The following is a 27,819-nucleotide window of genomic DNA, read 5'->3' on the forward strand; positions in this document are numbered from 1 at the left end:
TGAAATAAAACTTTGTGGCACAAACACCTGAACTGATACTCAGGTAGGAATCTCTGTCTCCATCTCTGTCTGGACTGGAGGGGCAGTTTGAGGGGGAGCCTCCAAATAACATTTCATTTAGGGCCCCAATTCAGTCAGCTTGTACTAAAAAGACTTAAAGAAGCATTGAAAGAAAACTAATTCTGGACTACAAATCACTCCATGGTCTCTACCGTTCACTGGTCTTAACGTATTCAAATTACTCTTTAGTGGCTTGGAGCAAAACACATAAATATACACTATCGGCACTAATTACATTGAAGAAAAGGGATTATAAGGATATACATTTGTAATACTGCTTACAGAGACCACGCAAACATGGAACATACTACAGTGGAAAGCTGTGTTCTTCTGTAGGCACGGTTTTACATGGTTTATTTGGTTTATCTGGTTGTCATCCCATTTTTTTTCATCTTAAATTTAAGACTTATATATGAAGAACAGTTTGAATTGATTGTTTCTTTTTGGTTCCATGAGAAAAGACCTTGATGAAGAAAATACAGTATTGGGTAATTGCAAAGGATTTTCATGTCCAGAGGAGTGGACTTATTTGTAACCTGCTGAAGAATGTGAATAAGATGACGGTAGAAAATAAACATAACTTTGCATGTCCTGAAAGTAAATAATTGTATTTGGTAGAAGGAATAAATTGTAAAAAAAAGTTTTTGTCTTTATTAGTGCATTAAATTGGATAAAGAATACATACAGATTGTACAAATTGTATGTAAATTCACTCTATAATGTTTATTGTAGCATATTAAAGTATGAATGGTTACAAGATTTCTTACAATATTTCATGGCCACAAACTTCTGAGTACGATAAAAACTCACACAAAATGAACATCTTTCCATAATGGACTCTTACAGATTCATTTCAAATATAATTTCATAGCAATCTTTCCACAAAGATTGATGGCTGTTTCAAACTGCTACACATGTATAGAGCAAAACAAATAAAAAATGCATGCAAGAAAAAGTACAGTATTGTCCAGAGACTAAACATCATGACAGTATTCTGCCATCACAAACAGAACATATTTGTAGAAATACCTTTTTAAAAATGTATATACACATTAAAAAACAACTTTTGAATCTGTTTGTTTTGGTTCTGTGTGTGTGTGTGTGTGTGTGTGTGTGTGTGTGTGTGTGTGTGTGTGTGTGTGTGGTACCATATCATTTATACTCACCTGCCACTCAATTAGGTACACCTGGTATACCTAATACACAAAAAAGTGGCCAGTGAGGGTGTATTATTAATTATATTCTCTATGTACCTGATTTGATATTATTGTTTGAATCCTGCAAAACCTTTTTTTTTTTGTTTAAAATATTCAAAATCAGTGTTATCTCGATATAATCAGTTAAAAGGAATCTGAATAAAAATGAATAACATCAATAGTGTGACAGCATAATATAAAATTGAAACTAACGGAAGTCTAACGGAGTTATACTGTGATCACTTCAAATTTTCCACATTCAGAAAATTAAGTCGTAGCAAAATTCAAAACTCTACCCGTCTATAAATATTGAGAAAGCCAGCTCAGTAATGATCAATAACAATAATGACCAGAACAATCAAACATGAAAAGCACAAATTGGCTCTGAGTCATAAAAAAAACCAGGCTTGTTGATAATCAGGAGGATGTATTTGACCACAAGCTTCATTTTCAGGTCATGTAAGTTTGCCCTTGATTACCTATTTAGTTACAAATATTGAAGCTCAACTCTAGTTCATATAAAAAAAAGACTGATGGATATATGTTTTTTTCAGCATTTAAAAAGCACACATAGTTGAGGAATTGTCATTAAAGTCTAATATGCATGTAAATATAAAAAAAAGGGTAACCTTCTGAAATTCAACAGCTTGCTATTTCCACAATCCACTCATCGGAAATCAGAATTCAAGTCATTTCATTATTCCAACAGTCAATTAAAAGAAACATAGCTTGGCAATGGATATGATATACAACTCGCAGCAGCTATCAGTCGCATATTAGGCTCAAAATTCAATACAATCTTTTTTTTTCAGTTGCAGTTGACGTAGTAATTGGAACTGAATTGCATAAATGACCATTTAAAAGACTAAATAACTACTTAAAAATAATTCCCTCTAAATATTTTGTGCTTTGAAGTGTAGATTCCCATAAAAACATGTGCAACAGGCTCAGATGCAAAGATCATTGTGCTCATGCCCTTCAGGTGCTAATTTACCACTTTGGCTTGACAGTAAATACCAAAAGTAACAATTTAAAGAGAAAAAAAAAAAAAAAACAAAAAAAAAAAAAAGAACGGCTTTGTTATAGGCACTAGGAATGGACGATATTTTATCGTTCACGATAAACCGTCAAAAAAATTCCCCACGATAAGAATTTGTCATCTCGCGGTAAAAACGATAAATTCCCGTTGATGATGTTTTTGTGTAAAACTGATTTATGGTTCTGCGTTAAATCCACGCACAACGTACGTGAAGGAAGGAAGGAAGGAAGGAAGGAAGGAAGGAAGGAAGGAAGGAAGGAAGGAAGGAAGGAAGGAAGGAAGGAAGGGAGAAAACAAGGAAGGAAGGAAGGAAGGAAGGAAGGGAGGAAGGGAGGGAGGGAGGGAGGGAGGGAGGGAGGAAGGAAGGAAGGAAGGAAGGAAGGAAGAAAACAAGGAAAGGAAGAAGGAAGGAAGGAAGGAAGGAAGGAAGGAAGGAAGGAAGGAAGGAAGGAAGGAAGGAAGGAAGGAAGGAAGGAAGGAAGGAAGGAAGGAAGGAAGAAAACAAGGAAAGGAGGAAGGAAGGGAGAAAACAAGGAAAGGAGGAAGGAAGGAAGGAAGGAAGGAAGGAAGGAAGGAAGGAAGGAAGGAAGGAAGGAAGGAAGGAAGGAAGGAAGGAAGGAAGGAAGGAAGGAAGGAAGGAAGGAAGGAAGGAAGGAAAGATGACGTTTTTGTGTAACAAACATGGCGGATCTGAGAGCGAGATAGATTTATAGTTAAAAAGGTGGAGTTGAATTGGTATTTTTTTATCGTCATTTTTATCGTTATCGGGATAAATGCCAGAAATTATCATGATACATTTTTTAGTCCATACCGCCCATCCCTAATAGGCAGAACGTGATAATAATCCTGCCCCTTGGTGTTTCTGTTTCTTGTGGTAGTACTCTAGCCGCAAAGAGTCCTCCCGAAACATCTTCCACCACATGGATTTCTAGTAGCTAGGCATCATGAACATCGCGTTGGTGTCAACGTAACCGCTGACGGCCCTCTCTTCCACAGTGGGCAGGGCGGAGTGACTGCAGCCCTTCGGTTGAGTGGCAATGACCGATGCTGGGTAGCCGCTGGCCGCTACTCCGCTTGGCTGCTGGGTGTCATACGGACACATTTCCGTCTCATCTTCCTTCACCAGCAGTATCATGCTGTCACTGTCAACCCCCTTCACCTTGCTGTAGTCCTCTTCCTGGCTCATGTCCACCAGGTGTTTTCCGTGGCCCGGGGGAACGGGACGGAGAATCACCATATCCTCCGCATTCACCCTCTGGACCTCCACGTACTCATTGGAGCGGTAAGGAGGCAGCTGCAGACCAATCTTGGAGACGTTGACATCACTGTGACCCAGGAGAAGCTGCCGGGCGTCCGCCTGTTTGTCGCCGAAGCCGAGATCCCAGTTGTTCGGCCGATGGCCCTTAGCGGTGCTGGGACCAGGACCACCGAGGAAAGTGGCCAGAGGGAAGAGGGGTTCAGAGAGGAAGTGCCGTTTGGCCGTCTGTAGTGAGCTTGCTTGATCCAGTGGGCCAGAGCCGAATCGAGGCAGTGAATAAAACACAGAGGGCCATGTCTTCCCCCTCCCTGTGGACATGTTGAGCATAACCACCTCATCATGAGCCCGCGTTTCCTCCGGAGATTCCTCGTTCCTTTGAGCCTCCGCCTCCGTCTGGCCGCCCCGCCGCTCGCTCTGCCAGCTGTCCTGTTTTGCCTCATCGCACTTATCGATGAGCAGCGTGTGACTGTCACAACTGCCGTGGCCAGAATCGCTGTCGGACACGGAGCTCTCAGATTTCAGGGAACTGTCATGTCGGTCCTTGTTTTCCTCCAGACTCAGTTCCCGCTCCTCGGGGACGTACACCTCTAAGAATTCCACGAGAAAGTCCTCGTAGGTGGACGTCGTGGTCGCAGGTAAATCGGACAGTCCCAGTGGGCTGAACGCGTCGTCAGAATTGCCGTTCTACAAACAAAGATCAAAATGTCATCACTTGAACTTATGCTTATCTTATTTTTATGAATGTTTAGAAAATAAATCATTATGTTGCTGCTTCACCTTGAGAAGCTCTTCGTCAAATCCTTTGATTTTAGGGCCAGGGACAGGTGGTAGAAGGCAGTGCTTCAGACTACAGAGACAAGACACATCCATGTAATGGTTAGTAAGAAGCAGTAGAATATCAAAAAGAGGTAATAAAACCCTTTGTTTTTACAAAAATCAACAGCAAACAAATTAGTTCATTATTGAAACTGATTTCCGAAGCATTTAAACAAAACAGAATTAAATAATTGGCATTTCCTTGAAAGTTTAAAAGAAGACATTACATATGGTTGATAGACAGACCTGAGAAGAGCTCAGAATAATGTATAGTAGGGCTGGGTGATATATCGAGATTTTAATATATATCAATATATTTTCAAACGCGATATGGTACGAGAAAATATCGTTTATATCGATTATTAAAAAAAAATAAAATAAAAATAATAATATATATATTTTTTTTAATGATTTTGATATAGCTTATTTTGTGACAAATTGACTTGAATGTTTTATTTGAGATTTGCACAAATGTTTTGTTATTTGCACAACTGTCAACCTCAGTGGAAAAGTCTGCCTGTTACTGTCTACACTGTATTAATTGCACAGTGTATTTTAATTTAATTGTTATGCAGGAAAGGGATATTTGTTTTATTTTATTCAAGAAGCATTTTTATTCTATATATGCAGGCAGTTTATTTTTATTTCATTTGTTTCATACATTTTGATATTGTGCAGACCTCTGTTAATAAAGGAACCTGTGTGACATTAGGCACGAGGCTTTGTATTAAAACTGACTGTTTTTTTAAGGGTTTGATCAGAAAAAAATGAAGCTAACAGAGATGCTATGCTATAATGCTTTGGGGGAAACCCCAATTATGGCACAGAAAAAATATCGATATATATCGAGTATCGCTATTTAGCTAGAAAATATCGAAATATGACTTTTGGTCCATATCGCCCAGACCTAATGTATAGTTTTTGGTAATTATATTTTTATGTATCAGTACATCATTAAAGAAATCCTCTGGTCTCTACCAAGACTTTAACATTAGTTCATTATTTAACAAAACCAAACCAAAATGTAGCTGCAGCCCATAATTCAACAGGCTGCAGAACCACTTTTAGCATAAAAACATCAATAAGTAAATATTGTCTGTATGACGTCTTCAGTCTCTTCGACCCCCGAATGCTCCAGAACTGTGCTTTTACAGAGGTCGCCTTTGCTGATAATCAAGTTAATTTTATAATCAACATCTCACTGCTTCTTACCGTCTTAATTCCTGTGTAAGCAGTGAGGACATACTTACTTTTGGAGGATGTTGTTTATTTTTTGCACAGTTCTCCATTTGCCTAAACTATTGTCATGTCAAAGTGTTTGATTTGGTTTCTTTCTAGACACGGTAAGAACTAGATCCTTTTTTTTTTAACAATACTATCAAAACAGAGTATATTGATAGTGATATATTGATAGTGATAGCCACAGCTATCATACTAGACATGCCACGAGAGGTCATTTCACCCTGCCCAAACCTAAAACCGATGCACTAAAAAGAACAGTAATGTACAGGGCAATTACTTACTGGAATATACTTCCAGAAAATCTTATTTCAACTAGTGGCAGAGTTGGCTTCAAGAGGAGACTAAGAAAGGAAGTTCAAAAGAAACTGGTTGTTTTAGATTGTGTCTAATGGTTTTAGCTTATTGATTTAATTGAGTTAGGTGTTATATAAATAAACATATTTTCTTGTTCTGCATTTAATTTCGATTCTTAGTATTTTATTTGGCTGAAGTTTTGAGACGTTTCCGGTCATTTTCACTATTTTTAAATTTTCTTCTATTGAAAATGTTCTTCTATTCTTCTTTGTTTTTGTTTTTGTATTTGCCTCATTTAGTATGCACTTATTTATCTTTAGTTGTACTTGGATTTATCTTTAATCTATCTGTTTTTGGTTGTTATTTGTTTTTTTTGTTTTGTTTTTTTCATTTTTGTTTTTTTCATTTAGGAAAATTAATTTTCTCCTTTTTTCATTGTTTTCTGCTGATTATTGTCTTTAGTTTTTATTTGTTTTTGTTTTTTTGTCTTGTTTTTCTTTTTAGTTGTTGTTCTTTGTACTTGTTATCTACTTTGTTTTATTCTGTTTAACTAACATTTTATATTGTACTGTAAAAGTTTTATAGAAATGTATATTTGTACTGTTGGACCCCAGGAAGAATAGTTGCTGCTGAGGCAACAACTAATGGGGATCTGAAATAAATAAATAAAATAAATATTTAAAATAGTTGAATAGAAAAAAATAAAAATCAATGTTTATGACATAAACTTCATGAGAACAGTGTGATCATCTTACTTGTCACTATTCATGTGTATCATCCAACTAAGAAATAAAAAGATTGAGGCAAAAAAGACAGAGAAGATGATCCACACAGACTTTTCTCGTTGGAAATCTGAAAAACAAAACAAACAAAAAAAAGACAAATGAAAAAGTATATATGGGAAATACCCTAGCACAAGCAGGCGAAGAAATTACATTTTATTTTATTTATTTTCTACCCTGTATAATATTTGTTAATAAGGAACAAAATAGTCATGCAAGAGAATGTTTAGCATACTTCATACTTAATAATCTAAAGAAATGTGTCTCATAAAGACATGCGTTGTGCTGATAAACAGTGGTGGACATCTTACAGTCAGGGACTTCAATGTAGGCCCTGGAGCTCCATTCGCTCCAAAATCCGTGAACAGGTTTGCAGCGCACCTGGAGGATGTAGGTGCCACCGGACCGCAAGCTGAAAATATTAAACACCTTCTGTTGGCCGGCATGGTGCGTCTGGAAATAAAACACACGTGGATGACGAGCTTGGTTGTGTGACATAAGATTTTGGTTTTCGTAATATATCAGCCTCTAAGATTAGACAAAGTTTCACATTTGAAAGACAAATATCGCAACCACCACGTACCTCCCATGCATATTCCCCCTTCGACTTGATACGGATCTCATAGATTAGTGTGATCCAGCCGGAGCGGGTGTCAGCTTTACGCGGCGAGTCCCACGACACTCGGAGGAAGGGCCAGCTTTTATCCTCTGTCACCGCCACTCTTAGGTTCTCCGGAGGATTGGGCTTGACTGGAGGAGGACGGAAAAGTGAGTTCAGCAGAGATAAAATACAATGAAAAAAAAATCAAATCTTAACAAGAATATTTGTCTTATTTCTAGTTAAATGTCTAATTTTTAGTCAAAAAAATCTCATTACATTTAAGACAAGACCCAAAAACTCAAAAAACAACAATTTTCACCTGTTTCAAGTAGATTTTCACTTAAAATAAATTTTTTTTTGCTTGTAATGAGAAGATAAATCTTGTCCCACTGGCAGATTTTTCTACTTATTTCAAGTGAAAATTTACTTTAAACAGGTGAAAATGGTCAAATAAGTTATTTTTCTGGTCATGACTCTTGTTTTAAGTGATTTTTGGACTAAAAATGAGACATTTTAACTAGAAATAAGACAAATATTCCTGGTAAGATTTTGAGTTTTTGCAGTGAGCGAGACTGCATTTGAAAAAGTTCCAATTTTCTTGAACACACAGATAAGCTCCATAGCAGACTTCTGTGATGAGTATTTGCTGGACATGTTGATTGATACTGTAGTTAAGTTCTGTGACTCGTAACCTTGCCATACCTTAGCTTCCACTGAATTGACGCCACTGGGCTAATGTGCAAAATAACCGGCAGGGCGGTGAATATGTAAAATAGCCGGCCAAACGGTGAATGTGTAAATTAGCCGGCTAATGTGCAAAATAACCGTCAGGGCGGCTAATGTAGAAAAACGACTATTTTGCAAAGTACATACTTTTTTAAGCTCATGGTGCGCGGACATCACATTTTTAATCATCTCTCCAGTCTCGATGCTCCGTCAGCTCGAGACAATTGTCTCGAGCTGACTCGGCAGTATATTCCTAAATTGAGTATTCCAAAACGAATAATGCAAACTACAGATCACGTCATTGGCACCCCAGAATAGAGCTTTGCCACCGAGGTGGCAAAGCGCAGTGGAGTGCACTCACCTCTACCAGCCTTATAGGTCTGGGAAATGTACTGGCAAATATCCAGTGTGACAGTCTTTGTGAGGAACGATCTATTCCCACCTTCTCTTTGCACCTCCAAAACAGACAAACAGTTGTTGCGTCTCTCTCATGGAAGGTGAAGCTCCTAAACCCGAATCGAAGCGCGAGCATGATGAGATGAGGTATCTCCACCTCCTCCATTTGCACAAATTGATTAAACCAAAACAAACTAAGCAAACGTAATTCATTTGGTAGATAGAGTCCAGTTACTTCACTACAGAATAGCCTACAGTTCAGTTGAATGGATGAAATTCGCGCTTCAAACCAGTCTTCTTACAGTTGCCAATCAGTGCAGTTGGTGCGTAGCAGCCAATGGAAGAAGCCCATACGCTGCACATGCTTGTTGTTGACAAGGCTATTTATGGCTGTTGAAGAAGCCTAACGTTACACTCCCCGAAAAAGTGTCGGGTCTGACACATCCACAGCATTAACCGGCTACTGCCCTTTTTCTACATTAGCCGCCCTGACGGTTATTTTGCATATTAGCCGGCTATTTTGCAAAATAGCCGTTTGGACGGCTATTTTACATATTCACCGCCCTGCCGGTTATTTTGTACGAGTATTAGGGCCAAACTAAGACAAAAAAAAATTGGAAATTACGAGAATAAAGTCATAATGTTGCGAGAATAAAGTCGTAATAGAATAAAGTTGTAATATTATGAGAATAAAGTCGTAATATTATGAGAATAAAGTCGAAATATTACGAGAATAAAGTCATAACATTACGAGAATAAAGTCGTAACATTATGATTATAAAGTCGTAACATTACGAGAATAAAGTCGTAACATTACGAGAATAAAGTCGTAACATTACGAGAATAAAGTCGTAACATTACGAGAATAAAGTCGTAATTTATGAGAATAAAGTCGTAATATTACAAGAATAAAGTGTTAATTTATGAGAACTCTAACAGGAAGAGTGTGTTAAAATGTTAAAATGTATATTTATATATTTATAATATATTTAATATTACGACTTTATTCTCGTAATATTACGACTTTATTCTCGTAATATTACGACTTTATTCTAATATTATTATGACTTTATTTTCGTAATTTCCTTTTTTTTATTCTTAGTTTGGCCCTAATACTAGTCGTAATAGTCGTAATTTTGCACATTAGCCAGCTATTTTGCAAAATAGCCGTTTTTCTACATTAACCGTAACATATACACTCAATGGACACCTCAAGTGGATAAACGCTGAGATTGACCTCTAAGATATTTGTTGATGTTCTCTACTTGAAAACACAATCACAAGTGTGGAGGTATGACAACAAAATACGCTTCCTGTGCCTGATATCAAGTCGATGTAACTATTAGAGACAGAGGGACAGACGAGCAATTCCAGAAAAGCAAGGCCAAAGGTTTTAAAAGTTTTAGTGTATACTTCTTTTTGGGTACTTAATTAGACAAACCCCATAAATGTGTCTTGAATGGATGAGACAAAACTCATTCACTGTTTCATCATAATATTAAGTTAATATTATATATGAAGAATAAACTGTAAAACACACACAATTTCTTCTAATTTTCACCCAACAGCATTAGCCACAGAGTAACAGAGCACTCATGTGACGATAAAATATGTTTATCAAACATCTGGGATGTTTTGTCTAGCATGTCACACTGAATCAGGAGAACAGCCCGGGACAGGTTTTGCTCACCGATGTAGACGACATCGATATCCACCGGGTCTGAGTAGGTGCTGCCCAGTTTGTTGGTGGCCACGACAGTGATGTTGTAGTTGACCCAGATGGACGTGTCGTTCTTATTAAAGAAGCAGGAGTTCTTGCCAGCAGCGTGGTAGTTGGGACACTCGTACACTTTGTCAGAACTGTGAGACAAGAACATGAGAACAGCATGTTATTCAGTATGTTTGCAGTCTGGAGGACCTGCTCTTCCGGCGCTGCTACACTGAGAGAACGGCATGCATTATATCAAACTGTGTGTGTGGGTAAGATACAAGGCAAGTGTGATTAAAAGATGAATGAAGCCTACATTTTTTTTCCATGCAGCTGGAGACGGAAGGGAAAAAAAACCATTCCATTAGCCATTAGCTTCAACGTAGGAGACGAGTGTGCAGCTGCTGCTTTTTAGTGATACCTGTAGCGAGTCCTGTCATTGTCTGCACTCTCAAACGACTTGCTCATTAGTTGCATGGTGTGAGCTGATGTTGTAAAAACACATCACAGTTCATCTTGTGAGCTGTGCTCAGAACAGATCTGACCTGCCTGCCAGTTTATATCTGGAAGTAGGCCTGTGTTGAAAAAATCGATTTCCCAATTCTAAATCGATTCTCATATTAATTCCTAAAAATCGATTCATATGTCTAAAGATCGATTTTTTTTTTATTTCTTTTTTTAATTTTCTTTTATTTATTTATGTATTATTTTTTTTACAACCTTTTATTATTTTTTTGTTTATCCCCAAAAAAGGAATGTTTTGTTGGACACGAGAATAACTGGTGCCATGTTTTTTCCTTTAAATATGTATACTATGTACATATATATATATATATATATATATATACATATATATATATATATATATATATATATATATATATATATATATATATATATATATATATATTTATTAGGGATGGGCGGTATGGACTTAAAAATGTATCACGATAATTTCTGGCATTTATCCCGATAACGATAAAAATGACGATTAAAAAAATACCAATTCAACTCCATCTTTTTAACTATAAATCTATCTCGCTCTCAGATCCGCCATGTTTGTTACACAAAAACGTCTTCCTTCCTTCCTTCCTTCCTTCATTCCTTCTTTCCTTGTTTTCTCCCTTCCTTCCTTGTTTTCTCCCTTCCTTCCTTCCTTCCTTCCTTCCTTCCTTCCTTCCTTCCTTCCTTCCTTCCTTCCTTCCTTCCTTCCTTCCTTCCTTCCTTCCTTCCTTCCTTCCTTCCTTCCTTCCTTCCTTCCTTCCTTCCTTCCTTCCTTCCTTCCTTCCTTCCTTCCTTCCTTCCTTCCTTCCTTCCTTCCTTCCTTCCTTCCTTCACGTACGTTGTGCGTCGATTTAACGCAGAACCATAAATCAGTTTTACACAAAAACATCATCAACGGGAATTTAGCTTTTTTACCGTGAAATGACAAATTCTTACCGTGGGGAATTTTTTTGACGGTTTATCGTGAACGGTAAAATATCACCCATTCCTAACATATATATATATATATATATATATATATATATATATATTATATATACACACACACACACACACACACACACACACACACATATATATTTGATTAACATCCTGATGTTAATCATGGTGGCTTACATACAACATCTGAGAACAAAACTGGGATTTGAGAGCCATCGTGACTTGATCTTCAGTCCTACATCCTAATGAACTCAAAGGACTCGAAACAGAAAATGAAAAGTGCAAAATGAGGAAAAGACAATTGATTTTCTGAAAGCAGAAAACATGGATTTGGAAAACTAAAGAAAACACCTGGAATAAAACTGGCAAAATCTTGATCTAGGGAAGAGTGAAATGGGCCGACTTAAGATGGAAATGGGGTCAAACAACAACAACAACAACAAACATGTCTAAGTCAAAGAACAATAATAGTCTGCAGCAACAGGTGAAATGTTTTGAGGATGACAGGAAACAACCAGATAGGGAAAAATGGCAAATGGAGAAAAACAGAAATCAGTGAAACAAAGATTGAAGATTGGAGGAAAACTTTCAATAACTGCAGACAGGGAAGGAAAAGCTGCTGCAGCAATTAATTAATTTAGAGAAGGAAGTGAAGAAATTGATAAATCTCTAACAAAGCAATTCATTGTAAAACTTAAAAAATGTAAATAATTTAAACAAAACAATCTGCATAAGCAGGACAAAACATTGGAGTATGTTCTTATTGTAATATATATATTTTTAATGCTTAAAACAGCATACTATGTGAGCCACTGAAATGCGTCGTGGTAAATGATGACATCATGGCAACACTGACTACCTAATCAGGCAGCACAATTTACTGATCTTAAAGACAGTAATGGGATTAGATAAAAGTTACCTCTTTCTTAACGACGGTGTACCCTAAATAAAGTATCCGCGATTATGTGTGAGTGCTCTCGAGGATAACCAGGGATCAGCCTAAAAAAGATAAATTATGAGCTACATTGTTCCTGATAAAGGAAGTCTCCCGCAACCATCACAAGAGTGTCGTCAAACCAAAACTCTGGTTGCAACATGCCTGCCTTATAACCGTGTTTTGTCTTTTGTCCACGATGTCTGCTTCATCTCTTCCCTGGTGGCTTTCTCTAATCGGTCCCAATTGGTCGGCATCCAATTGTTTCCCTCCATGTGTTCACTTTCCCTCAGAGGTGTCAAAAGTATTCACATTCATTACTCAGGTAGAAGTATAGATACTAGAGTTTAAAAATACTCCTGTAGAAGTTGAAGTATCAACTCAAGTTTTTTACTCAAGTAAAAGTATAAAAGTACTGGTTTCCAAACTACTTAAAGTATAAAAGTAAAAGTAATGTAAGGGGGAAAAAAGCCATTAAGGACAAAAGCCATTGAAAGTGAATGTATCTTAGTATAATGCAAATATATTAAAGAACCATATATGTGTACTATTGAGCATTAACATGTGTTTCAGAGAGCAGCAGATATGATGACTAGTTGCCTATAAGTATTGTAATGGTGCAAAAAGTCAAACTTCAGAGGCATGTTATCATTTATCCTAACCTTTATTGGAATGTACATCCAAGTTTAGTTGCAGGAATCTGAGGGAACGGATGTAAGAACAAAACTGGACAAGAACATCTGAAACAACCACAACCAAATTCACTCTATCCGGATGGAGCAATTTAACTGGATAGTTTTTTTTAAAGGTCGAAATGAAATAGAGTAACAAGGCTGTTTTTAAAATGTAAGGAGTAAAAAGTACAGATAATTGCGTGAAAATGTAAGGAGTAAAAGTAAAAAGTCTTCTGAAAAATAATTACTCCAGTGAAGTATAGATAACCAAAATTTCTACTTAAGTAAGGTAACGAAGTATTTGTACTTCGTTACTTGACACCTCTGCTTCAGTTCGTCTTTGTTCATTGTGACAAGTGTTCCTGTATTCTTTCATGCAAGCAGCCTTGAGTTTCATTGGCCTTGCCTTTGCTTTTGTGATTTCAATCAGCAAAACAATCAGCATTGCATTTTCACAATCAGCATGCAACCTAAGACCAAGATCTCTGCTGACTTCCCCCGGCTGTGAAGAGTCCAACGACTTCGTAACACTATTAAACTGGATAGTTATAAAACATTTGTCTTTTTCAGTTATTTTTCAACAGGTATTAATTCATTTCGTTACCGTGTTGTTAAGACACTGCAGAAATAGATTAACACTCGCATAAAAAAAAAGACTCAAATAAAGGGAAGTAAGTAGATGGAAAATCTGAAGAAAACATGATACCTACAAGTTACCTTTTAAAGATTTAAGGATTTAGATTTCTCATTAAAATAGCTGTATTGCACACTATTGATAATTAATATTTTCTGCACATTAAGGTCTCCAGCTCTGGCAAAATAGGATTTAGTGTTTTTCTGAAAGAACGTACATGTTATACAATAAAACCTCCAGTGTATGAGCTGAATGAAAGAAGTGAGAGGTGTTGAGAGGTTAAAGGCAGCACAGAAACGTAACCAGAACGTCATTCAAACCTTTATGATACGATACAGACTTTAGCTGATGGAAAAACAAGAGTGGAATCTCATTAGGGAAACTTTCTGCTTTCCATTTCTTCAAATCCATTTTAATATCTTGCTTAGATTTAGATAAGGGGATGAATACCTCGTTTGTGTCTGTTACAGGCCCGGTTCTACGAGGGTGCATCAGCATGCATTGCACCTTCAGTTTATGTGTTTGCATGCTCAGTTGAAAAGACGAAAAGAAAACTGACAAATGCGCGCGCGTTAAGCCTGATTTATGGTTCCGCGTTAAATCGACGGCGATTCATTACAAATCAACAGAAATATTGCAAGCTTTTTATTATTTTAATATGGCTGATTATGGCTTACAGTTTAAGATTAAGATTCCCAGAATATTCTAATTTTTTGAGATAGGATATTTGAGTTTTCTTAAGCTGTAAGCCATGATCAGCAATATTAAAATAATAAAAGGCTTGCAATATTTCAGTTGATTTTTCATGAATCCAGAATGTATGACATTTTTGCATTACAGAAAATAAAGGACTTTATCAATATTGTAGTTTTCTGAGACAGTCCTGTATATTTATGGTTATATTTATTTGTGTTGCTATGTTTTATTTTCTATTGCTAGATTGTCTGATGGGTGAGGTAGCCCAGACTAAATGTAGCATTTTCTTTGTTCTGCAGCAATATTGCAGCAAAAATGCACTTGAAAGACACTTTAAATATTATTGTTTGACTGGTATCATTCCACTTGAAATGACTGTCATGTTTAGTGAGGGTTTTCAGCTGTATAGATAAAATTAGTTTGAATTTCTATGTTTTATTTTCAGGATAAGAAACATCTGTTGCTAGATTGTCTGATGGGTGAGGTAGCCCAGACTAAATGTAGCATTTTCTTTGTTCTGCAGCGATATTGCTGCAATAAAGCATTTGAAATACACTTTAAATATTATTGTTTTGCTAGTATCATTCCGCTTGAAATTATGGGAAAATGCATAATTTAGTGTTGAATAACATGCCAGGCAATATGCACCCCCTCTGATCTGAGATGCAGCCCTAGTCATCATTTTCTACAACTGGCCGTGGTCTGTTAGCCGAAGATTAGTAGGCATTAGTGTGTTAACTAAAAATCAGCTCAGGGTTCAGAAAGTCAAAACAACTTTCTGAGCTATTCTCAAAAGAAAGAAGAAGCACACGCCAACAGTACACGGGTGCAGTAACCTTCTAATGTGAAAGTGACAATTCTTATCACAGATGGTTTGAATCTTGGCTGAGAGCAGTGACATCCTAAAAATGTATAAAAATGCATCATGACTCAAGTTTGTCCCTGAAACAGATAATTATGCATTTTGCATCCTTGGCTTTATCGTTAAAGTGTGTTCCGGTGTAACCCGTCCTCTTCATTTGTGTCAGCTTCTCATCAACCTTGCTCACTTTTAAAACCCATGCACGGCCAGTGCCACATAAATCTTTATCCTCTTATACCTGTCTCCGGCCCTCAGTGTGAAACACTACAAAGGTGCTCAGGATCAGCATTTGAAGGTATCCCACTGTGACAGCTCCATACATTTACATGACAAAAAGCACCGTATTCTGGTAATCTGACCAAAACTTTTAAAACTAATGTAAACATTCAAGTCTGATTAAAATCTTAATAAATCAAATGTCTCAAAGTTTGGCACCGAAATAATCTAGTTGAATCGTTCCTAATTTTTCCTAAAACAGGTTCCACAGTTCCCGACCTGGACTTTGACCCAGAAAGAAGAGAAGGTGGTCAAAGTAGAATAACCGTAAGTGTCTTTTAAAATTGTTTAAAACAGTAAGATATACAGCATTTATGAAACAACATCATACAAAACTTGCTGCCACCTAAACTGTCTGTATGTGATATGAAGCCCAATACAAAGAAGGTGAAAGGGGACACATTGATCACACATACAGTACTTTAGTCAATAGGCTGATATCCTGGTATGTATCTGTGAACGACTGATTCCCTGGTGTTCATTAATATGGAAATGTTGAAGATTTGAGTTCTGATGCCTAAAACAAAATATAATATTAAATAAACAAATAGCCCTCAGCTCATCAAAGCAGCTGCAGAGAACATTGAAATATAAGAAGATCAATGCGCGAAAAGTGTCACCAGAAAGCCACCTGATCAATTCATAATGTACTTCAGAGAGACTAATTAAAGAGAACAACACAATAATCCTAGAAACACCTTCTTAGGCCCCGTTTACACGGAGCAAAAACGGAGGCGTTTTCATGCGTTTTGGCCGTTCGTTTTATACGAAAACGGAGCTCAAAGTCACCAAAAACGATAATTTCTGAAAACTCCGGCCAAAGTGGAGATTTTCAAAAACTCAGTTTTCACGTTTGCGTCTAAACAGAGGAAAACGGAGTAAAACGGAGATTTAGGCTTCAGAACGTCACATTATGCAACAGACACGTCACCAGCGTCATGTGTGCGACCTGTTTTTACAATTAGTTTGGCCACCGTCAATATTTTCTTGTATTTTACCTGTTTTATATTCTAAAGTCACACTTAAAAGTAACTCCACTTCTCTGTCACTCCAAACGAAAGACTCTCGTTCCGTCTTGGAAGTAAAGCCTAAATTATGGTCCCGCGTTAAATCGACGCAGATTACGGCGTAGGGTACGCGGCGATGTGCGCCGTACGGTGTCGCCGCGTACCCTACGCCGTAGGCTCTGCGTTGGTGTAACGCGGAACCATAAATCAGACCCCGTCCACACGTAGCCGGTGTGGAAGGGTTTTTTTTTTTTTAAAACGATGTAATGTGGATAAAAATTATTTTAGAAACGGAGGGGGGGGAAATATTCGGTTTTAAAAATACCCGGCTACGTGTGGACGGGGTCTCAGCCTTAACTGGAAGTTACACATGTCATTTGTTGATGTTTTTTCCAGGATTCTGATTGGCTAGCATGACGTTAACAGCTTATTTATGCGGATTCGTGTAAACTAAGAGGTTTTGAAAACGATCTCGTGTAAACGATGGAATTTTTCAAAACGTAGAGGGGGAAATATCAGTTTTTGTAAATACCCGGCTATGTGTAAACGGGGCCTTAGTCTCGCCCTTCAGTCCCTCTCTGAGCTCCTGCATTCACACACACACACACACACACACACACACACACACACACACACACGCATGCACTTAGCCACCTAAAAATAACTTTTATTTATTTATCTATCATTTTGATGATGTTATTGTGTTAAAAAATCCATTAAACTACAAAGTCAGGGTGAATGATTCAGCTCAATTTCAAAAGGGATGCAGACATGATCTTTGTAAAGGTGGTAGCAAACAGGCGTACAGAAACAATCATACGCTCAGTTCTCGCCTCGGTGAACTGAGTGATGGGAGCAAACTTGTTGCTGCAAACAGGAAGCCACTCACTTTTCTTTGCGATAGAACAGCGCGTAGGTGGTGGGCAGCCCGCCGTCGGAGCCCGGCTCCCACCAGCAGGTGAACGTCTCTTTTTCAGGTGAACGGCAGCTGGTCAGGGTGGGCTTCCCTGGGCGGCTCGGGCCTGAAGACACCACACATAAAAAAGGCACAGAATCAACTACTGTACTTGACTGCTGACTAAGAGTGTTGTGCAACAATGATACAAATGGCCGTTTGATACAAGATGTGACCAATATACTCTATCATGGACAACCCCTCTCACCCCCTACATGACACTGTGGGAGTCCTCAGTAGCTCCTTCAGGCAAAGACTGCTCCACCCGCTGCAAGAAGGAACGCTACCGCAGGTCCTTCATCCCCACAGCCATCAGACTTTATAATAACAAACTGTAGCCACCCGAGTGCAATAACCTGTCTCTTTGAAAGTGCAATAACCTTTGCCCGCTAAATACCTCACGTATTTTTGCACATGTAAATATTATCAGTTTTTTTGGGTTTAGTATTTTTTCTCTTGTACATTACTCATTTTTCTACATTTTATATTGCTATTTTTTTATTATTTAGCTATTTATTGGTTATTTCTATTTTAATTTTTAGTATAAACCGTTGAGCAAGTGTGTGTTTGGCTGCTGCACGATTGAATTTCTCCTCTAGGAGATCAATAAAGTCTTCTATTCTATTCTATTCTATTCTATTCTATTCTATTCTATTCTATTCTATTCTATACCATTTAAAACACTGGCAGATATATTAATTGTTACTTTTCACTCATTCATTTTGCAGCACTGGCTCGTGTTTCTTGTTTCGATAACTTATCTTAGTCTTAAGAATATTTTTAAGCCTTCTCAACTCAACTCGGATTTATCAATAAGGGTGCGTTTTGGCAATGCCCGCCTGTATTATCATTCTGGTAAAAAGTCAGTATCCAACGTTACTGGAAAGGCAATCATATGTTAAAAAGAAAAAGTTGTGTACCTGTCAGGATTAACAGCTGCTAAAAAAATGCTTGCTCGTCGATGGAAACCACCACACGATCTACCAACATGTCACTGGTTTAATCTGTTTATGGACATTCTACATATGGAACTTTCAGTGGCAAGAATTCATGGTGCGGGACCCAGGACATTAAAATATGGACACATGCCATTGAAAAACTGAAAGAACTGAACATTGACTGAGCATTCATCTATTTTTTTTTTGTTTGTTTTCTTGTCTTGCTTGTTTTGTCCTGTTGTGTTATTGTCTTGTTGGATCGCTACAGGGTGGGTGGGGGGACGGGTGATTTAAAGGTTTTTGCTATACAATTGCGTGCATAATTGTTGAATTAATCTTGTAAAACTCCAGCTCACTCAGAACAGAGCAGCACGCCTTGCTCTCCGCTGCTCTATCCGAAGCAATGTTGAGAGCATGCTGAGCTGTCTTGGATGATGGTGGAGGATCGACTAGCATGCAGCCTGATTATGTTTTTAAAGAATATCTGTATATTACGTAAACCTGGCTTCTTGTTTATGCAACTTCTACCAATAAATAATAGACACAGCTATGATACCAGACTGACCCTACCTAATCACTTTTCTCTGCCTATGACCAGAACCAATGCATTGAAAAAAACAGTAATGTATAGAGCAGTCACACACTGGAACCATCTCCTTCCATGTCTAGTTGCAATAATCAAGGTGTCAAATTTTAAAAGGAGACTGAAGCAGGCTGTGGTTCAGAAGGAAGTTATGATCAGTCCTAGGTATATATTGTGATTATTTAGCAAATTGTAAGTATATTATAAATGTAATAGTAAATATATTCTAAATTACTGTAGGCTATGAGTGTATATATAGTATAGTAGTATAAGTATATGATAAATTATAAAGTCGTTGCAAACTTTTTTTGTTCATAAGTGGATACAGATCTGGTGATAGTAGCAAATATTGTTACTTAAAGGTATTGTGACATCATTTTTAACATGCTTTTAACACTATTAAAAGTCTTGGCCAACATCCCTCAAATGTGTCTAAAAGAGTGTAACAAGAAAAACTTCACTCTAGTAATCTTTTCCTGGCTTTTTATTACAGTGTTTTTTTGCGCCGTGAAAAATGCTTCCTTTCCCCCTTTCCTGTCAATCATTGCTCCGCTCCTCCTCCAAACCTCCTCCTCCTCCAGCCATACGCTCACAGCGGCGTCGGAGTAAGCCGAGAGCGACAGGCGAAGCATGCACGGAAAAGCAGGAGGGCGAACCACAGCAAACAATCATAAAAATAAAGGCATGCAAGCAGCAGTGTCCCCTTATCTTAAGTCCAGTCAGTGGCCGCGGGTCTTCTTAGCAGTTTTCCTCCGGTGATTAGAACAAAAGAGGCTCTAAACAGCTCCTTGTTAAGCCTCATTTATGGTTCCGCGTTAAATCGACGCAGAGCCTACGCCGTAGGGTTCAGCGTATGGTGCGCGTCGCAGCGTAACCCTACGCCGTAGGCTCTGCGTCGGTGTAACGCGGAACCATAAATAAGCCTTTATGGTGCGCTGGAGAGGAGAGGAGGCAGGGAGCTGGGTGGAGGGGGCGGTGATTTAGCGGATCGTTACGTAACGATCCGCCACCAAACCACATGCGCCGTTTTTGCACAGTTATGCGGAAAATCCCAGAAAGCACACAATACACTGAATGTTAAAAGTTTGTTGTTTTTTGGGTGTAATTGATGTCAAGACACCCAACAAAACACAAAAAATCAAGAAAAATTTGTTTTTCATGTCACAATCCCTTTAAGATGTGAATGGTTTTGGTTGGTTACTTAATCTTTTATTTTTGTTTCAATTTATTATTTTAGGAATTCTAGTGAATGTTTTCACCCTTTTTGAGTTGTGATTATTGTAATCTTTTGTATGTCTATGTGTGGACCCCAGGAAGAATAGTCTTCACATGGTGAAGACTAATGGTTATCCTTATTAAATAAACAAATTGTTTAATTTAATTGTATGCATCAACAAAAAAATAAAAAACAGTTGATCACAAAAAAATAAGGGTGCTTTTAAGGCAAATGTAAACTAACAGATACCCTTTCTGTCAGGGTTTGACACTTCCCCCCAGTGTTTGTAACTTTCAGTTTCTGTCTTGCCCCGCCTGTGTCCCATCTGCCCTGATTGTGTCTGCACCTGTGTCTCGTCATGTCTCGTTATCCCTTCAGTATATCTTGTCTTGTCATTCCTTGGTTCCCTGTCGGTCCGTACTGGTTCTTCCCTCCATGTGCTCCTCATCGTTTTCCCCTGTTCCTGGTTTTTGTTTATCCTGCTCTGCAGCGCCTTGTGTTTTGCCTTTTTTTTGGATTAAACCCTTTTGTTGAGAACTCCTGCCTCCGGCCTCCCTCTCTCCCCTGCACTTGGGTCCTTAACATAGAAAACCACAACACTTTCAACATCTTTTCCCACCCAGACTGTGTTTGGAGTGTAAGCTGAGGAGACACTTACTTGTTCCCCCCGCATGAATCATGGAGAAGAGCAGCAGGCGCAGCAGAATAACTCCGTCTTCTCGTTTCATCGTGGCACCACAAAGCTTCGGCTGTAAGAAAAAGCACAAAACACACGACAGGTAAGTATGAGGGAACTGTCTGATCTGTGCACCTGACGATTATCTTGACCTGTGTAGAGCCACAACATGCTTGTATGATAAGAAAACTACTCTTTTCATTAGAAATGTTGTTGCCATTAAAATACTGTTGGAGAGTGAAGCCTGATATTGAAAGTTATCAAGTATGAAGGTATAATTTACGACGGAGTATTAGGGCCAAACTAAGACAAAGAAAAAGGAAATTACGAGAATAAAGTCGTAAAATTACGAGAACAAAGTCGTAAAAATTACAAGAACAAAGTCGTAAAATTACGAGAATAAAGTCGTAATATTACGAGAATAAAGTCGAAATATTACGAGAATAAAGTCGTAATATTACGAGAATAAAGTCGTAATATTAAATATATTATAAATATATAAATATAACTTCACAAGATGCTCAATATTCCTCATTTTTACACAGGGAGAAGAGTTCTCATAAATTATATTCTCATAATATTACGACTTTATTCTCATAATGTTCCGACTTTATTCTCGTAATTTTACAACTTTATTCTCGTAATGTTACGACTTTATTCTCGTAATATTACGACTTTAATCTCATAATATAACGACTTTATTCTCATAATATAACGACTTTATTCTCATAATACAACTTTATTCTCGCAACATTATGACTTTATTCTCGTAATCTTACGACTTTATTCTCATTATATTATGACTTTATTCTCGTAATTTCCAATTTTTTTTGTATTAGTTTGGCCCTAATACTCCGTCGTAATAATTAGACAAAAAACACAACAAGAAAAGGAGGTGAACAACAAAGACTGGAGAGGTTAAAACATCAAATACTGGATACTTTTCTGCAGAAGTTAAGAATCGCTGTGTTTAGATAACAGTCGGCTAAAATAGCACAAATTACCTTTACAGCAATAAAAGGGAAATCTGAATGAAGAAAAGCAAATGTGATCAAATGCCTGGGAATATTTGCTGCTTTCCCAAGGATTAAAAAAAAAAGCATCTCTCAGTTTCTGACTACTTTTACCAGCTGTGACATGCGCGTAGTTGATTATGTAACCTGTGTTATGGTGCCATCACAGCGGCTAACGCAACAGAAGGCTGGCTTGCATTGCCCGCGACCACTTAGACTCCCCTCTGCATGGCTTGGAAATCTGCATTCTGCCTAACCATGTGCAGATGTGTTTGGTTCTATTTTACGTCAACCTTCCCCTCTCAATGAAGAGGAGCAGCAGATCTAATTGGAATCCTTCCCAGATGACTGAACTTCTCACCTTATTTTACACAGGGTTATGTGGAAAAACCCATTAAATGTTCTTTAATATGTTCTTTCCAACAAGGTGAATAACTAGAGTGAAACTGAGTGTGTAAATTGCCAAAAATTAGAGATATGATCAAGATTTCAGTTGATTTAATTAAACAGCTGCATGCAAAAGAGTCAAAACATCCATCAGGTGTCTCGATACAGAATGACCATGACACAAAGGAAGTATAATGATATTAAGGCACAAAGGATTCATTCTCATGATTCGAGTAGACAAAAACATCTTTAAGGTCAGTGTTAATCTTTTGTTTGAGCAGACTAGTCTGTACATTTGCTGCTCTCAGTATTTTTGGTTTAATCAAGTGGCCAAGACTAAACTTTCCATCACAGGGAGAGAGCAGATATCCTGCAGAGGAAACCCATTTCAGCTGCTTGTATTTACATTCTTGTCATTGTTCAAGTTTAGTCAATCAATCATATGTATCTTAAGACCTAAATGTAAAAACGTTCCGGTTCAACATCAGGATAGGGTAGAACAGGACAAGATAAGATTAGATGAAAAAAGACCAAAAAAAGGGATGCAAAACAAGACTTATTACTAGAAGATTCACAAACAATTTGCTTCTTATTTGCATGCAATTTAGTCTATGTAAACAACCTTATACTTTTTTACATATAGACAGTTACCGAAAGAAAAAGAAGACAAAGAAAAATTTGAAATGATTACTCAAAGACTGAACTGGATTTGTTCATATGTGGCCTTGTGATGGACAAGAAGCAGTGGGTTTATTGATAAAATGTACAATTGTAGAAAAACGACAGGATAAAATCATCTCCATTGAGTATCTTTACTTCTAATATTGCTGTAAATTGCTGTACAATAAGTCACTGATGCAGCGTAGTGATGTCAGTAAAGAGCAGCTGACGCTTGTGAGGCGTCCTGTACACCATCTAAGCATTAATATAACCAGAAAAATGGTAATAAAAAAAAGGGTAATAATTGATGATAAACTTTGCTGGAAATCACACATACATAGTGTAAAATCAAGAATGTCTAAAACCCTAGCAATATTAAATAAAACAAATTATTTTTTATGTCAAAGAGCACAGTTTTTGATGTATAACTCACTCATAGTTCCATACATGACTTATTGTGTGGAGATATGGGGTAACACCTATAAAACAAATACAAACTCTATTTTCCTGTTACAGAAAAGAGCGTTAAGGATCATTAATAGATCTGACTATTATAAACCAACAAATAATCTTTTTATTACATATAATAGCTTTAAATTCAATGATATAGTAGAGCAGAAAACTGTTTTATTTGCCTTTAAAGCCCAGCAGAAACTGCTTCCAAACTACATTCAGGACTTGTTCCAGATAAAAGAAACCGCTCTGACCTGAGGGGGAAACTCATGTTTGAGATGACGACAGCAAGAACTAATATTAAAAAGAGATGTACATCAGTTAAGGCTAGAGAAATTTGGAATAGTTGTAATAACAACCTAAAAATGTGTCGTTCTATCCTCAAGTTTAAGAAATTGTTTAAAGAAAATACTGTAAATAAATATAAAACACTATAATTATAAAGTATACTATCAAAAACATTCTAGAATGTGAAACGTCAATTTTATATTTTGTCTTACTTATTTTTGTCTTCTTTATGTATTGTTTGTTTCCACGGAGTAAAAGCTAATGTCTCATATTTTTGCTGATCATAAGAAAAAAGGGTAGGCCCTATAAGCTACGGCTTCAGCTACACCTTTTCGGCAAAAGAAATGTTGTTTTTTTCTTTCCTGTTCATCTTGTTCTGCAAAAAGTGTGTACAAGCTGAAATTAAGATTCATAACAATAACAATAACCATCTAAGCATTAATATAACCAGAAAAATGGTTTAACAGCTGTTTTAAGTATATTTTCAGAATTCTTGCAAACTTTTGACCAGAATAAAATATTATTTGAATGAATAAAATAATGGAGTCCTGTCACAGTGTGTTTTTAGTTCTTATACTAAGTTGAAGGATTTAATATCTTCTTCTACTTTTGGATTGTTAAAAATCACGATTTGAAATAATGCACTAAAGACAATTTCTGACATGTAAAGACTCACTCTGAGTGCAATAAATATGTGCCAAGTGTCTCACTCACTGCATTACACAACAAGGTGAAGTGCAGAACAGTTAAGGCTTACTTGATTGCAGCTACAGTGCGAGACATTACAGTCATTTTGCTGGCATGTTGTTTGAGGACTGCGATGGTTTTGGAACTTTAAGAAGGCAAATGTTATCACCTCCTCTTTATGGTGCCTTAATTTCAATAACGTCATCATAATCTGATAATTGGCATTAAGATCAAGGCACTGGATTAGCCTTCTGCTGCATATAGCCCTCTTACGTAACTAGTAGCCCAGACTGAATAAGCTGCTAAGCTGTGACAGTGTTCACCATTAGAGCAAAGCTCTCTCCTTATATATATAGATATATATGTACTATACATTATATATACGTATATGTATATATATATATATATATATATATATATATATATATATATATATATATATATATATATATATATATATAGAGATATATATATATATAGATATATATATATAAAAACAGTAAAATTCCCACTTTTGCTCCCTGGATCTGCTGGATCAGTTCTGTTTGGATCTACAGCATCTGCTTAACATCTTATATATTACCTTATTGTAAAGTTAAGAGCACAAGGCTCAAAATGGTAAGAAATGAACCAGTCAAGTGAATAACAAAGCTAAGATTCAGAGTACTGATGAATTATAATGATTTGTGTTGCGTCAAGGCCTCTCGGTTTCCAAAAGGTGAGAAGAGGATGTATCAAATGACATGTTGAGGGCAAATGTAAGGAATGAAGCATAGTCTTGTGTGATTGTTTTGTATCCATACATCACTACAACCCACCAACGTAGTTGAATTCCAGCCATCCTTTTTCTAGACTTGTACTCAAGACCGCTTAAACCGAGACCAAGACATTACCAAGACCAGAGGGTATCAAGACTAGTTCAGCTCAAGATTGAAACCAGAAACAAACCTAGTTATTTGCAAAAAGAAACCTGGTTATTTCCTGATCCTGCGTGATTGTAGAACATCATCCTGGTTCTAGTTTCCATATGAGCTTGTATTCAACTGCAGCTCAATAACACAGAGAAGTGGATGATGATGTTGAACTCACTAAAAAATAAATGTTTTCGTCCATCAGCTGAGATCAGATCTGTGTGGCGACTGCACTACTGCTATTTCTACACTATTGGAGGATTGACTGCAGTGCTTTTAAGGATTGACACGACGACTAACTAGTCCCAAAGTCTTCTAGCAGAATAACCAGCTCCAACACCCCCCTCCACCTCAGAAAAGTCATGAATAATAAATGTTACTGATTTAAATTGGACTGAATTTGGAGATGAAACCTGAATTTTAAATACTAAAGATACAATTTGCAATTACATCGTATATCAGCATCACTGAAATGGACCTGATGCTTAATCAATCACAACGATATGCTAATATTATTTATTCAAACAAGGCCATTATAAACACAAAACTGTAATTAAACACAGACTCATGCAGATGCACCAAAACATTAAATCAGATGCAAAATATAAATAGTTTACAAAACTGTACATTAACAAGAGGGAGAAGTGCTGATCACCAGATTCTGTCACCTTGGTGTAACAGTTATCCAAGTCTGAGACCTGGAGAGACCCAGAGACCACAAAAAAGACCCGTCTCCAGAGCTACAAGTCTACCTGTTTCTAAGAACGTCCTTTTTCTAGAAGGCTACAGAGGAAAAGCACAAAACTACACAGCGCATCTACAATGATTTATGACACAACAGAGCATTTAAATTTCATATTAACTTAGATTAGTGCAAAACAACAAGAGCTGATGGGACTCTTTAGAAACTAAACCAGGTTTGTTTTAAAAGTATTCAAAAAGATGGAGAAGGAGAAACCACGACTCGGTCCGGCAGGTCCGGCATGTCTGTAATGTGGTTCACCTTCTCCTTTTAACAAGATTATTACACATCACCATTTCTCATTTTGAAGCGTCTAGTGCTTGTTGTCCGGAAAGATTGGAGCGATAACAGAAATAACTTGAAGTTCTCTTATTTCGTATTCATAACCTGAAACCAAAGCTCTAAAGGAAACAGATATAACACTTCCTGGTATTTAAAAAAAAAAAAATGGTTTGAACAGCACCAGCATGCCTTTCTAGGAATTTCTCTCATGTTGGTCGTCAAGGATAGAGAGAGTTAGAAGCCTTGAAAAAAAGCTACTTCTTCTATTTTAACCGTAGTTAATGCATATGTTACTTTTTTAAGTTGTGTTTATTTTGTTGTTTTGGTCCAATCAACACTTTGCAGCTTGTTCAGTTTAAGGCAAGTTTGAGGCAAGAAAGAAAGAAAAACTTCAACCTGCTGCTCTCCACCTGCAGCGACACTGATCCCACTTTTCTCTGGCTGCATTTGAAGTTCAGAAATAGATTATTAAAATAAGGTTAATTTTTATATAATCTTAAATGTCACATTAGTCTGGTGAAAAATGCAAAAAGGCTAATTCTAAAATAAATAGATATTATGGCTCATAACTTTCAGCATGTGTTTTTTTTTTTTCCATCGTGGGCATGCTATCAATCCGGGTGAGCATCTCATCAAGCAGAAACATTCACTGGGAGGGAAGAGTGAATATTTCTTAGGATGTTTAACTGTAAACACTGATACCAGGCTAGGTTCTGAGGAGGCATTATTATTATTATGGGTCCCCACTTAACTGTATCACATTAATGCATGTCACAACTACAGCTGACTCCACCACAAAATGAACTAGGTTATATGTCAATAAAGCGTAAAGCTTCATTTCCAACCATTATAAGAAATGGTTCAATATGACATATCTCCTTTGATATGGGCTGTAACTAACGGATATTCTTAGTGCAAAAAACTGAACATATTTTGTCTACTGTAAAGGATGTAACACAAGCCTATTTTGCTCATCTTCATTTTATTCTTTATTTCATTCAAAAAACAAAACACAAATGTTCCTAACTTGTGAATGAAAAGGGAGCAGAAAGAAGAAGAATCTTATCTGATCTGCCCCTTTCACAAATAACATAAATTAAAAATAATAATAATAAAAAACAACAACTAAGTGAACAAAAACAACTAAAATAAAATCAAATTAAAATAACATTAAAATAAAATTACCACCGCCTAGGGGTATGTCAATCAAACTCAACATGTTTCGTTATATTTCCTTAACATACAGGTTTTAATTGTTCTTTTGAATGTAATGTTTGATTTGGATTCTTTGTTTTCTTTATTCAGATTGTTCCATAAACTGATTCCCTTCACAGAAACACAACGTTCCATCAATTTTGTCCTGCATCTTGGTTTTTTATAAATC

At 37.0% G+C, this 27,819-nt stretch overlaps 1 protein-coding gene across 1 annotated transcript in view; it reads right to left on the reverse strand.

Annotated features, from left to right (window-relative positions):
* Window positions 1-2,859: 2,859 nt before the first annotated feature.
* prlra (prolactin receptor a) overlaps window positions 2,860-27,819 on the reverse strand; it is a 25,828-nt gene continuing 868 nt past the window's right edge. The window contains exons 2-9 of the mRNA XM_061733262.1: window positions 20,995-21,085; window positions 17,534-17,666; window positions 10,101-10,270; window positions 7,271-7,437; window positions 6,999-7,140; window positions 6,661-6,757; window positions 4,331-4,400; window positions 2,860-4,237 (exon numbers count right to left, since the gene is read on the reverse strand). Of these exons, the coding sequence (XP_061589246.1) occupies window positions 3,224-4,237; window positions 4,331-4,400; window positions 6,661-6,757; window positions 6,999-7,140; window positions 7,271-7,437; window positions 10,101-10,270; window positions 17,534-17,666; window positions 20,995-21,064 (1,863 nt within the window). The 5' untranslated portion in view covers window positions 21,065-21,085 and the 3' untranslated portion in view covers window positions 2,860-3,223. The remainder of the gene's footprint in view (window positions 4,238-4,330; window positions 4,401-6,660; window positions 6,758-6,998; window positions 7,141-7,270; window positions 7,438-10,100; window positions 10,271-17,533; window positions 17,667-20,994; window positions 21,086-27,819) is intronic.

Source organism: Cololabis saira, chromosome 11, assembly GCF_033807715.1.
Source record: "Cololabis saira isolate AMF1-May2022 chromosome 11, fColSai1.1, whole genome shotgun sequence".
NCBI lineage: Eukaryota > Metazoa > Chordata > Actinopteri > Beloniformes > Belonidae > Cololabis > Cololabis saira.